General features: G+C 42.4%; 2 protein-coding genes across 2 annotated transcripts; both read left to right on the top strand.

The window, feature by feature from the left end:
- Positions 1-210: 210 nt before the first annotated feature.
- On the top strand, positions 211-3407 carry prl (prolactin; the record flags this gene model as incomplete). Its single annotated transcript, XM_079178421.1, has 5 exons — positions 211-256; positions 1289-1401; positions 1587-1694; positions 2347-2529; positions 3216-3407. The coding sequence occupies 5 exons, from the start codon at positions 211-213 to the stop codon at positions 3405-3407; spliced, it is 642 nt and encodes a 213-aa protein (XP_079034547.1).
- Positions 3408-5698: 2291 nt separating this feature from the next.
- Positions 5699-13485, top strand: LOC306709730 (dual specificity protein phosphatase 3-like). The gene is made up of 3 exons (XM_079177995.1): positions 5699-5860; positions 10085-10317; positions 11311-13485. The coding sequence occupies exons 1-3, from the start codon at positions 5709-5711 to the stop codon at positions 11541-11543; spliced, it is 618 nt and encodes a 205-aa protein (XP_079034121.1). The 5' UTR covers positions 5699-5708; the 3' UTR covers positions 11544-13485.
- The last annotated feature ends 380 nt before the right edge of the window (positions 13486-13865 follow it).

The raw sequence follows: 13865 nt of genomic DNA, 5'->3' as shown, positions 1-13865 counted from the left end.
ACACACGCACACACACACACACACACTCCTGTTGCATCCATTCAAATCTCCTTGACCATGTTTCTCATTACGAACAAGTTCCCAAACAATCAGCACACGGTGCTGCATAACCAAACCGCCGAAGCCAAGGGACTATAAAATGGAGGCCAAATGGAGCAAGAGAAAGACGCAGCGACGAGATACAGACGGACAGGAAGCAGAAGAAGAGAGATGGCTCACAGCAGAGGAACCAATGGAAGCAAACTCTTCATGATAGGTGAGATGAGCTCAGCTTGTCTACTTTGTCTGTATATGAAGTTATTAGCATTCCTTGTTTTTTGTCCGGGATCTAAACTATACACCAAAATTAATAAGAAATGCATCTATTTTTACCATGTTAATAGATTTTTATATAGTGGAAATCAGGGCGTGCAAAAAATCTGCACACCAAAAATATCGAATCAAAATTGCTGGAAACAGAGATTTTAAACATTGCATTTAGATGATAAATCAGCCGGGCCCTTAGCTCATCACGGGCAGTATATTTGTATGACAAACAACAAGAAATTGCAGAATAAATTTATTTTCACACTGTAAAATGTCCCATTTAGTACAGATATCAACCACATATATCGACTAAGATTTTCAATAACCAGATTTAAGTGACGCTTATCTCAAATATTTGTTGGTATTATGTGTTTGTATGAAACAGAAACGAATATCGGCCATTTATTGGACAGATGAAAGCGTAGAGGCAGAGAGGAAATGGGGGAGAGAGAGAGAGAAAGTGTTGTGACATGCAACAAAGGCGGCTGGAATCGAACTGGGGACATTGCGATTATGTGGCATGCGCTGTAACCCTTCGGCTACAGAGGTGCTACAATATTTCATTTTTTAAACTTTAAAACTTTGGTTTCTTTATCAACCTCAAAAATCTAGTATTGGTCGGGCAATCGTATACCACTAAAAGACTTCTTAATCCAACAAAATTCATTCAAAAATACAATGAAGAGGTGTAGAAGATACTGAAATATCATGCCCATCAATTACAGCTGCCGGTTAGGATAAGCTAACCTATTTTGCTGTCATACGGTATCTAAAATGGTTATATAAAATGAACCATGTAAGAGAAATAACACTTTCAGCTCATTGGAGTGTTTCAGTTCTCACCGTGTGGGCTGTGGCTGGTGTGGATCTGTAAAAGTCCATTGAGAGAGAGAATGCGATATTTGGCTTTACAGTACAAACAGGTTTGACTTTGAGAAGTTGAAAAACTGTTCCGTCTCTGTCCCTTTCCTGTGCTCCGTAGTGTTGTACATGGTGGCAGCGTGCGGTGCCATCCCCATCAGGGACCTGCTCGACCGAGCCTCTCAGGGCTCCGACAAACTGCACTCCCTCAGCACCACTCTCACCCAGGACCTGGTCAGTATCCGGGCTTTACCAAACATACATGTCAAACCAGCTCTTGGCTTCCTGATTGCCTTGAATTGTGTTATACCCATTGTACTCGCATGCAAGTCTAGTTGGGTCAAGTATCCAGCACAGTGAGAATGAAAAACAACATGAGACAATATAATAATCATCCGCTAACCCCCCCCCCCCCCCAGGACTCTCATTTCCCTTCTACGGGCCGGGTGATCATGCCCCGCCCCTCAATGTGCCACACCTCCTCTCTGCAGACACCCAATGACAAGGAGCAAGCTCTTCAAGTATCAGTGAGTTACTGTACATACATGCAACGTTTCTGACTGTCCCATCTCCTGGGAAGACGAACTCATCGAGTCGTTGTGATATCAGTCGAGGCTTGAGTGAAGTTTTAAATGAGCCATCTCAGCTTTCACCCAAACAGCTGGAGCGATCGCTGAAGGTGTTCTGAAAAGGGGGGTTAAGATAAGCGTCATATTTCTTCTAATTTAAAGCAATTTGCAGCAAAACAATTGGGTTGCCAATCTGAAAGATCAACACGATAAATGTGTGCTTTATATGACAACCAAGGCAGACCCAGTTGCGATCAAACGCTAATTTGAAAGTCTTGCAAAAATCTACCTGATTCCAGAATAACAGCATGAAAATGAATGAGCATTTCTAGAGTTTTAAGTTAGGTAACGTACTTAGATTTCATAACATAGTCTTCATTACTGAAGCTACGCAACAAATGTACTTGTTGTAACCGAAACCACGATCTTTTACTCAACCTAACAAAGTGTCTTTGCCTAAACCTGAGCGACGCCAAGCGGTCCTGACCAAGCGTCCGCATGCGACGAGTTGGGGGTGAGAATGGGTTGAATTAATTTCCGATCCCTTGTTTCCCCAGTTACCCTTCAGCATGTTGTATCTTACTATCACCTGTTTGGCTTCTTTTCCCAGGAGTCGGACCTGTTGTCACTGGCTCGCTCCCTGCTCCAAGCCTGGGAGGACCCGCTGGTGGCTCTGTCCACCTCTGCCAACACCCTGCCTCACCCGGCCCAAGGCGCCATATTCAACAAGATCCAGGAGCTGCAGGAGCACTCCAAGAGTCTGGGAGACGGCCTGAACGTCCTATCTGGCAAGGTGTGCAAGTGTGGGAAGACACACATGCCGTTTTGCTCTTGTATTCAATAGCCGTGTTTGAGGTTCCTGGAAATAATTTTGGTCCTGGGAGTACTTTTCAAGGAACAAAAAGGTTCCTTCAGCCCATTGCAAAAGGTTCTGAGGCCCTCGGGAAGTCCTGCAGTCGAAAAAGGTCTTCTTATAATGTTAATAGAAAATCTGTTTTAAGCCAGATTTCCTCAGCCTGATCTAAATCCTAAATTTCTGTTCAGCAAAACTGCATTGTCAATTATGTTGGGATTGAGTGTAATTTCTCTCACTTTACTTTTGTTTTTGACGTATCATAATTACGTTTAATTAAAGTCTGTGCAACTCCAGAGGAGGTCGGTGGGTCAAATGTGAATTCCTCCCAGGAGACTGGTGTTCGTGCTCCATGTGAACCCAAACCACAATCTTTTACTAAACCTAACCAAGTAGCTTTGTCGCCCAAACATAAACGTAATTGAGAAGGCAGTTTCGAAGCAGCAAGAGTGGTATAAGCAGTTATAACACTATTACACTGATGTAGAAATGTTGATATGGAACTTATTTAGATCTTACGTACCTGTGGTTTGCGGAAACATACAATGCCAATATTTCATTATTTGTGTTTTCCCCCCACATCCCAATCCCTCCAACTCCCTTTCCCTGCCTCCTTTCTCTCCCAGATGGGTCCAGGAGCTCAGACCATCTCCTTGCTGCCCTACATGGGAGGCAACGAAATCGGCCAGGACAGGATTTCCCAATTGATCAACTTCAATTTCCTGTTGTCCTGCTTCCGCCGCGACTCCCACAAGATTGACAGCTTCCTGAAAATATTGCGCTGCCGGGCAGCAGAAATGCTACCGGAGATGTGCTAGAAAGGGAGGCAGCCGGCTTGATGTGTCTCAAATCCTACCAACCGTAGCTTAGCGCGTGCTGGGAATCTGCTATCTGAGCTAATATCCTAATTAATAAGTAGTTGTCATTCTGAGCTTCCAGAAGGTGAAGATGAGGAGGAGTTACACGGCACACGCAGGACATCTTATTTCATTTGAACACCTTTAGTCATCACGGTGCATCAGTCCAATTGGAATGAATAGAATGTATAGACGCTGAGATATTGTGACGTTTTAGCACTTGAGAAACTTTTCCCTTGTAAATTTGAAAAAAAACGCTGTTCTTCCGAAACAGCTTCTTTATTGTTAAAGGTGGTTAATAACTAGGCAGGGGAGCCGCCCAGTGAACCTAAAGGCTCACACTGTTTTGCTAATGAGGACGAAGCACGGCTCACGAACTTCCCCGGATGGTTCCAGCTGGTCTGGCATTACGAGCTGACCATATCGTGCTCCAAGGCAGCGGTAAACCGGTGTGCCATCTCTCCTGTTACTCCTCCAGTCTTGCCTTTCTTCTAAAAGCTTGTTACTTGTGTGTGGCGGCAAGAAGGGTGTGACATGAGAGATCCCTCCACCAGCCAACTCTCCAAGTCTTTCTTCACACTGGGAGGCTTCGGTGGAGAAAGGCCTTCTCTCCCTAACTTGCGCCCTACTGCAGCATTTGCACTTTAGATTTAATCTCACTTTCTTGAGGGTGAAACGCTTATCAATTTCAATATTCCTGGTCATCAATAAAAATCACCTCTTGCACAGTAAAATTCTTTGTCTGTCTCTTGTGAGCCCATCGACTCTGTGGAAATGCAATGTTGAATCAATGGAGTACCACATTAGCCATCGATCATGTGTTAAAGCACACATGTACACTAGTTAAATTGTTTTAAAAAAAAGCATAATACATTACAGGTGGATTATATGTGTGTAGAGGTGGGAGAGCATGATAACCAATTGCACCATAATCTGATATTTGCTTGATTGATAAATTGATACAAATGTCAAAGTGGGTGCTTTGAAGAAAATGTGTTCAATTCCATTTTTCAGTTTTTGAAACATTTTTTGTAACTTTTCACGGCATGGCGACATTTACATTATCTGCATTTCAAACATATACTAATGGGACTTTTCAATATGCTCAGTAGTAAGATAGGGACAGTGTAGTGAGGATACATTTCAGCCCTCAACACAGTTTGACACGAACAACGGAACAGTGAAGGTGAAGCTGTGTCGCAGCTGAATTACTCTCGGCAGGATAACGCAGCAATATTGTCAAATGAGATCAAGATGTGTTGAAGGAGACGATGCTGAATACTTAAAGAGTCATTGCACAACGCAAAAAATGTTACCACGGGGCTGTTAGTGATTATCCGCCTCAAACAGCCAATGTACCGACTGTAGGCTACAGACGTTAGCAGCTAGATAGCAACGAACGCACAGATCTCAGACTCAACAGAAACTCTGGTTCTTTTTCTTATTTCCCTCCAGTCTCTCTCCTGTTTCCTCTCATCTCTGTACGTTTATGAAGCAGATTAATAAAGCCCCAGGATATGTGCAAGTTATTTTACTCAAACTGCAGCATTTTTACATTCCCACGGATACGTCTTTGTGTCATATCACACCGCCCCAGGTGAATTTGTGTCCACTCGCGTCTTTCCATTGACTTCCTTGACTGGCCGACAAGGGCAAACGGGCGACAGAGGCCCAAAACATTTCCGTTAGGAGAAACGTTCTGCAGCTTCATAAATAAATAAAACACAAACGCCGAAAATAAATGCAAAAAACAATCATGAGAGACCAACGTCTACACCTGAATCTTACAGAACTTTAAGTCAACGGGTGATGTTTTTGCCATAACAACATACTTTGTGCCGGTGTTTTAAGGGGATCGAGTTAAAAGAGAAAGTTGAAAAAATAGCCCCTGAAGTCGGGTGATATTGAGAATATATGCAGTATGTGTAAAACTAAGATGTCAATGAAGAGGGTAATTTCAAATGCAATACTGTTATTAAACCGAACTTATCACTAATGTCTAAAAACATATATTTTTCTTTCTTATTTATTTAATTGTCTCGGGACCCCTTCGATGGGAACCACTGAGCTAGGCCCCCCTATAAGCTCGGACCGGCCCTGCATGCGGGTCTCTGCTTTCCCCACACTGAGTCGCTCTCCGCGTTGAGACGCGCTGGAGGCGCACGGAGAGCAGAGCAGCCGTCGGACCGGTAAACCGACACCTGTCTGCCACGTTCGCCACCCCAGACTTCGGCCATGAAGAACAAACACAGCCAACCGGTGATGAGCGCGTCTCCGGAGCGGCTCGACAACATGCCGAGCTTCGAGGTGACTCTCCAGCAGCTCAATGATTTGCTGACGGACGACAGCGGCTTGTACAGCTGGCCGACCAAACACTTCCACGAGGTCTACCCGCGGATCTACGTGGGCAACGCGTGAGTCGTTGTTTTCATTGCGCCACACATGTTATTAGCCCGACATGTCGCTCGATCATTCCGGTCACGCAGCACGAACAATCCCCATCTAGACGCTTTTGCCATTGACCGCAATCGAAACAATTATTACCTATTTAAGAACCACTAATTATCCTGTTACAGTCTATTAATGCAGTGATACGATATTATACGACAACTGCATCAAAACTATGGTTATGAATATATTATACCACAATAGATGACACAATAGAGTAACCTGCAGTATCACCATTGAAATCATTTAAGGGAATATGTATATATATACATATACACACAAATATAACTATAGAATGAATATAACATTTTAGCCTTTTGCTATATATATATATATATATATATATATATATATATATATATATATATATATATTATATAGTTCCCAAGAACACCATAAGAGCCTACATGTGTTAGAACCATCTAGAGATGATGTATAATTAATGCCATGATTCTCAGTCTGGTCTGCAGGAACTCACTGCTGTATCATAATTACTGTCTGCTTTTCATGGGGAGTTTCTATGTGAATATAGGTTATTTTATACTTTATTTCCCTTGTTCGAGGCTGACTGTCTGACATCAGATCATGGAGGCAGCGCGTGTCAGACAGAAAGAGATGGAGGAGGCAAAATAGAGCGGAGACAGACGAAGGCAGACCTGGCAGGGGTGGAGGAGGATCCAAAAATAGCTTGTGTGCTCTACCTGTTAGTGCCCTGTTGATTTGAGTGCTCTGCTATTCAATCTGTGCAATTGCCATGTCTGACTCCTCTGTGTCTCCAAGTCAACGGGTGATGTGTTGCCATGACAACATACTTTGTGCCGGTGTTTTAAATAGCCTACGAAGTCGGGTGATGTTGAGAATATATGCAGTATATGTAAAACTAATGAAGAGGGTCATTTCAAATGCAATACTGTTATTAAACCGAACTTATCACTAATGTCTGAAAACATATATTTTTCTTTCTTATTTATTTAATTGTCTCGGGACCCCTTCCATGGGAACCACTGAGCTAGGCCCCCCTATAAGCTCGGACCGGCCCTGCATGCGGGTCTCTGCTTTCCCCACACTGAGTCGCTCTCCGCGTTGAGACGCGCTGGAGGCGCACGGAGAGCAGAGCAGCCGTCGGACCGGTAAACCGACACCTGTCTGCCACGTTCACCACCCCAGACTTCGGCCATGAAGACGGTCTGACTTCTTTGTGTCTCTGCTGAAGTTAAAGGGACAGTTCTCCCCCCCAAATCAAAACTACATATTTCTCCTCTTACCTGCACTGATGTGTATCAGTCTAGAGTGTGTTGGTGTACCCTGCCTAGTGTTGCTGGATATCTGCTTTCTCTCCAATGTAACAGAAATCAAGACCGGGTTACAAAGAAGGTTCTGTTTAGGTTTAGCTTGGAAGATTACTCGAGATAATCCACAAACCTGAGCAGTTTCATATATGAACTATTTCCTTTCTGCCATAGTTCCTACAGCTACTTACTGACATTAGTATGCACGGTATCGTCTCATCACACAATAGAATAGGACTTGACAGTGGACAACATTAACATACATATTACCCAGCAGTCATCATTGCATATATGACAGACATTACAAAGAAAATAGGAGATTATTCTTTTCACTGAATAGTTTCTGTAGAATAAGCATGTTTTATAGATCACTATTGACTATTTTGCAAAATAAAATAAAACCATGAAGGAGATGGGTTTATGTAGCAAAAGGCATAATTTTATAGTAACTTGAGGTTGTTTTTTAACACAGGCCTATTCCTGAGCTGAGCAAGGTTCTCCGCCCAATACAGTGCATCGTTGGAGGGCCTAGTCTCTCTGAGAGCCTCCACCAGAGGGGCCTCAGTGCTGCCGCTTTGCCTGCACCGCCTAAATGTAGCCCCCTGAGAGGGACGGTAAATAAAATAAATCTAGAGGGGGGGATATCAGTAATCTTTCTCCAGAATCATTGACTCCATGTTTAAGCCGATCGCAGCTCTCCAACATGTCCAGTAAGTCGAGCTTGGAATAGACCTGTATGTTTCAGGCCTATACAAGCAAATGGATGTTTTACTTTTTAAATGGTCAGATCTCAAAGCTTTGAAAGAGAAACACCATCACAGTGTATTTGCAGGAGAGAAAAAGCTCTCTGGTGCCTCCTTTTGTTCCGCCTGCCTTCCTAAAGGAGTCATAATGGACAGAGCAGAAACACTTGTGTCTGTCATATTGGAGCAAGTGTCCTCACAAACACATTAGCAGCTCTGTAAGGCCTAGCGGCGAGAGGAGCGTGATGCACCCACGCGTTGTTCTCTCAGAGCCGGTGCTTTTCTGCTTTGATGTATTGGGCTCCACTGTGCAGTCTGGAAGCCTGGCAGACTATTTTTTTTTTTTGCTGTTGCCGAGTCGTGACGTTGGATTCAGTAGCGTGCGGAGGCTATTTTTAGCTCTCTACATCTAAAAGGCAGTAGCTGCCAAGTGGCAGAGCAATACCAGAGGTTCACAGTGAGAAGCAGCACATCTCTGCTGCAAGAGTGGAGAGCATGTGTATGAAAGAAAAAGGAAGAGGGATGAAGACAAATTAAAGATTTAATTCCAAGGAGCCCCAAAACTAAACTCACAAGGAAGCCTGGCTAGTAAGCCAGCTATAGGTACTTGATCAAATTGGGTTTATTTACATCAGCTGGTCAATTCAGAAGTAATTTGACATTGTTGTTGCTCCAGCTAACAGTAGCTACCTTAAAAGGGTGACTGTTGACATTAGAAATGATATCCAATTAAATTCAGTTATGAAAATGAATGATTAAATAATATTTCATAATGATGAGTAAAGTTTAGAGAATTTCTTCAATCATTTCACAAATTGTTGTTTTTATGTATTTATTTTATAAATCTTTTTCACGTTATTATTTATCGTATAATGCATTTTTCAACACCGGGGATCCGTTAGATCGAGCAGAAAGGGGATTGCATGAGTTGAAGATAATCTATTTCTTCTATGTGATTGCGGACAGACAGACATCTGAAGAGCGAGATTTGTTTCCAAATTGAGTTCACTGTGACACAGCTGAACATGTATAACAGTCAAAAACACAACCTCTGCTTCTTCAAATGATTTCATTTGATTTGTGTATGCTCTGGTGGATCAAATCAAGCGCTCCTTACCCTGCAGGTAACCTGCGTGACTAATGACGGTGGTTTGTTCCCACCACGCCTCATCGCCTCATGAGCACGGTTGCAGGCAAGATCATTTTCAGTAAACACGTAACGTTCAGAAGGAAACAGCTGTCTGTGTAGGGAGGATTATTATTCAGTTTCATTACGTGTAGTAGCTATTAAGTACATTTGTATTTATATTTAGTTCTCACAAGACACAATGATTCATGTGAAGAAAGACATTGTGATTAAAATACTTTGACGCTTGCTCACAGCTTCATTAAAAGAGCTCTGCACCGATTTCACACATCAGTTCATGACCCAAATTTCCAGAATCCGAGGGTTGGATTCAAAAAAGGATTTTGCCTAAACCTGCACAATTAAGAGAAAAAAAACCTCATTCTCAAAGCTCCCCGCAAAGGGTGCAATGCACGGTCACTAACTGTGCTGCAAAGCTCTCGTGCTATTTGCATATTTAAATGTTGTAATATGCATACATTTGGCTCTTTTCTTTCCGGATGAGCCTGATTGCAAAATCAGTGCAAGCACTAGTAGCCACACGCAGTTACAGTGAAATGATCAGCGTCTTCAGAGAGTTGGTGGTCACTTTAAGATCATATTTAGTTTTTCTCTTTCTCTCTGCCATTGTTCTGCTTACTATGTTCTTGCCGCAAAGGCAAAATGTATACTTTTCCACTTGAATAATTGCAACCTGATGCAAAGCTTTATGGGCGTGTTTGCGCTTCAATATCATTTGCGCGGTATCTTTTGTGAATTGGATTTTAAGACAGAGCTGATAGCGGTTGCAAGTGATGGTGCTAAAAGACCCTAAAAGAGCTAAAAGAGAGAGAATATTGGATTTACTTTTGTAATTTACCAGACAGGGAATGTCTAAAGGTCCAAATCAGTTAATGCCAATGGAATTGCCACAATATCTGCCATAGGAGGCACCATGTTGAGTGTTGAGTTTGCTTGATATCTTACTCAGCGTTTGAATGTGTGAACTAAACTCTATGGTGTGTATTTGTTTTGCTTACCAATCGGATGCAGGTTCGTGGCGATGAACGCGATGCGTCTGAAGCGTCAGGGCATCACCCACATCCTGAACGCCGCGGAGGGGAACTCCTTCATGCACGTCAACACCGACGCCGAGTTCTACGCCGGCACAGGCATCGTCTACCACGGCGTGCCGGCCAGCGACACCGACCACTTCGACATCAGCGTGTACTTTGAAGAGGGAGCGGACTTCATCGAGAAGGCGCTGGCGCACAAAAATGGAAAAGGTCAGAGGATAGCGGAGCCGAGGTGAACTGGATGTCAAAGACCCCGTTGGAAAAACATTAAGGAATGCATGTTTTGGTTTGGGGAATCATTATACTTACAGTCCTGATAGAGGCTGCAATTGAAGGTCATTATTAAAGCTGTACTAATCTTTATTTTGTATACAACCAATGGATCACAGGACTATATGTGATGTGAAAGGATTCACTCATGACAAACCCACGGATGACTATCACTTGAGCTGTTTCCTTTATTTCTACAAAGCCTTTTAGCTCGGTGTAGCTTATTGTTTCCTAAACTCTGCTTTTATCGGTCATGTTTCCAGCTGCAGCAAGCTGTTATTTTCAGTGAAAATACCAGACAGCACACAGAACATGGTGAACATAGTGGAGCATTTAGCAGCTAAAGAGTCAGATATTTTTCCTCAGGAGTTGGTGGAGACCAAAACAAAGCTAAACGAGAGAGAATATGCCTCTTACTTTTGTAAAAAGGCCATAAACACGATGCTAAATCAATGCAAATCTATTCTGCTGGATGTGTAAATAGGCAAGTGCCTACATATACGTTAGCCATCACTTTATAAGGTGATAAATAGTTGTGTTTTCATCTTGCTTTTTTATTACCAAAGCTACAAAGCGACAGTACCTGCCTAGCATAAACAGAAGCACAACGTTAGCAGCTAGCTAGGTGAAAATGTGGGACATTTAGCAGCTAAACAGCTGGAGTTGGTGGAAACCAAAACTTAGCTGAAAGGAGAGTCAATATTGCACTTAAACTTGTGACCTGAAACACAAAACGAATCAACTTTGTTTCTAAATGAATGCTAATGTTCCTCGGTATCTGCTGAAAGTGTTACACGTTAGCCATACCAAGGTGATACAACAATGTTGTGTTTATAGTTTTTTCCCACTACCACTGAAAAAAAACAAGCCCTAATAATAGCAATATTTCAGATACGATGCTGTGACCTTGGTCGCTCTTCTCGTCCTCTCCAGGTAAAGTGTACGTTCATTGCAGGGAAGGCTACAGCCGCTCGCCCACCTTGGTCATAGCCTACCTGATGCTTCGCCACAACATGAACGTCCACGCCGCTCTGGCCACGGTGCGGCACAAGCGAGAGATCGGACCCAACGACGGCTTCCTTCGGCAGCTCTGTCGGCTGAACCAGCGGCTGGAACAAATGAAGCAGCTAAGAGAGAGCAGAAGTATGCTTAATAAAGATCTGTGAGGGGAGGATCTAGAGGGGAGCGTAGAGGAAATTGAAAGATATTCTGTCTTAGACTAAGGCTGATGGCACTATGTATGTACAGTAGAAAATACTACACGCAAACCTTTGACACGAACATAACATACAGTATTGTAACACTGGTGGTGCCGCGTGCTGATCATACGCTGTAATGTGTAAAACCAGGTGCACTGCATTTACTCGGCGTGTTTACATCCTGAATATTACATCTCTCTTAGTTCCTTTCCTTTGTGCCCTTTTCTTGGCCTCACTCCTGCGATCACTGCCACATTTCTCAGTTCCAGCCACTCACAGATTTTAAGTGGACACTGTGATTTTCAGATTTCAGGGGTAGCATTGGATGATATTACAATATCTTTTGTTTAACATGTTTTAGAAAACTGCACATACTTTGACCCGTCTGCCTCCGAAGTTTGCCTCGGTAAAAAATGTGTCTGCCACTATTTCATATTGCAAAATCATTAGATTTTTAATAGTAAATTCAAGATGGTCATACAGAGGCCCGGTGAGGCAACTGAGAAAAAAAAAATTCTGGTGATCAATCATCTAAGTTTATTTTAATACTCATTACGGCCACATGAGGCTGACATGCACCACTGCCCAATTTTCTCAATAAGACTAATCTTTCACGTGAGTTTTAATTTACTTTACTTGCTAACACACACTATGTTTGCCTTGTGTTTAGATTGCACGGAGAAACTAAAACTCAACTGGAAGAAAACACGAATGCTATTAGTCTCACTTAGAAGATGGAGTAGTGGTGAACTTCAGCCTCCTGTGGCCGAAATGAGTATTACAACAACAAACTCCCTGGAAAAGAAAGGTCAATTGTCAGAATTCTTTTTAACCTGTTCTTAAGTCATAAACAGCAGGAATAGTGCGGCATTTTGGGAAAACGTTTTTTTTTAAATCATATCTTCAATTATAATTCACTTCCTTGCCAAGAGTGCAGTAAGACTATTGATGCCACACCCATGTCTGTATTGTAAATATGAAGCTAACGCCAGCAGCCGGTTAGCTTAGCTTAGCACAAAGACTGGAGACAGTGGGGAACAGCTAGCCTGGCTACGTCAAAGATGACACAACCTGTAAAAGCTATAAAGTTAGGAACTAACATTTTTTATCTCATATCTCAAATGTCCTGGACTGGTTTTTTGGGACGGACACAGTAACCTTCCTAACTACCGAAAAAACACATATTGTTGTTACGCAGTAAGATTAAACAAACAAAATACAACATGTTAATTAGTGAACTTCACAGGAGCTGGTTAAGGAGCCGGGCTAGCTTTAAGCCTTTGTGCTAAGCTAAGCGAACTGGCTGCTAGCTGTAGCTTCACATTCAACAGTACAGCCATGACAGCGGTGCCAATCTTCTCGTCTAACTCTGGGCAAGAAAGCGCATAAGTGTATTTCCTGAAACAATTTCTTCATTTGACTTTGGGAGATTCTCACAGTCTTGACGACGTAAAGATTAATGCCAAATGGTCCATTGAGTGGAACCAAGCCACCAAAGCCTCCGATTGTAACTTCAACACTGCCAGAATTTGAGATACATTTGCCAGAAACTTACACATTATTGGGTAACTTCTCAGTCAACACTTTCCTGCACATTAGTGCGTTTACATGTACGTGTTTTTGTCAGTGTGTTTTGTTTTGTAATGAACAGAAGCATGCTTTGTAATATAAGTGTGAGCCAAAATGTTGTTCATATTCCATTGCTAGCACAGCTATATATCTATACATATATATCTATATATTTACCGAGTCATAGTGTGCATTAATAAGCCTGCAACTTGTGAATCATCATGTGCATTACTGAGTAGGATGTGATGTAACTGGTCGTGTCGATAGGCTTCCATTGAGTCTCACAGAATACGAGACAGCTTTTATGAAGTGCACTTTATCTAATGACGCTGGTGATTGTTGTCGCTCTCTTTTCATACATTCAGGAATAAACTGAAAAGGACAAACAATGCTTTCTTATTATTGATCGCTGTGGGGACATTCAGCAGAGTTCCAGACAATATTAGTGGATAGTTGTTTTTATTAACAATCGTTTACTTCTTTAACTATGAAGATTTAACACTGAATACTGGAGTAGATGATAGGTTGCTGGTTCGTCTGCACTTTGTCCTGTAGAGGGAGCAGTAGGACTACTGCAGTTGTGCTGAGATCAGCAGGGTCCCCAATACAAACTGTAAGTTCCATCAGCTCGACTGTACTGTAAAAACATCAGAGGCCACATCTACTGTGCAGCACAAATATTTTATGCATAACTAGATGCATAAAAAGATGACCATTTGT

Source organism: Pholis gunnellus (assembly GCF_910591455.1).
Source record: "Pholis gunnellus genome assembly, chromosome: 17".
NCBI lineage: Eukaryota > Metazoa > Chordata > Actinopteri > Perciformes > Pholidae > Pholis > Pholis gunnellus.
The sequence above is the reverse complement of the archived record's forward strand: the minus strand, read 5'-3'. Positions and strand labels throughout refer to the sequence as shown.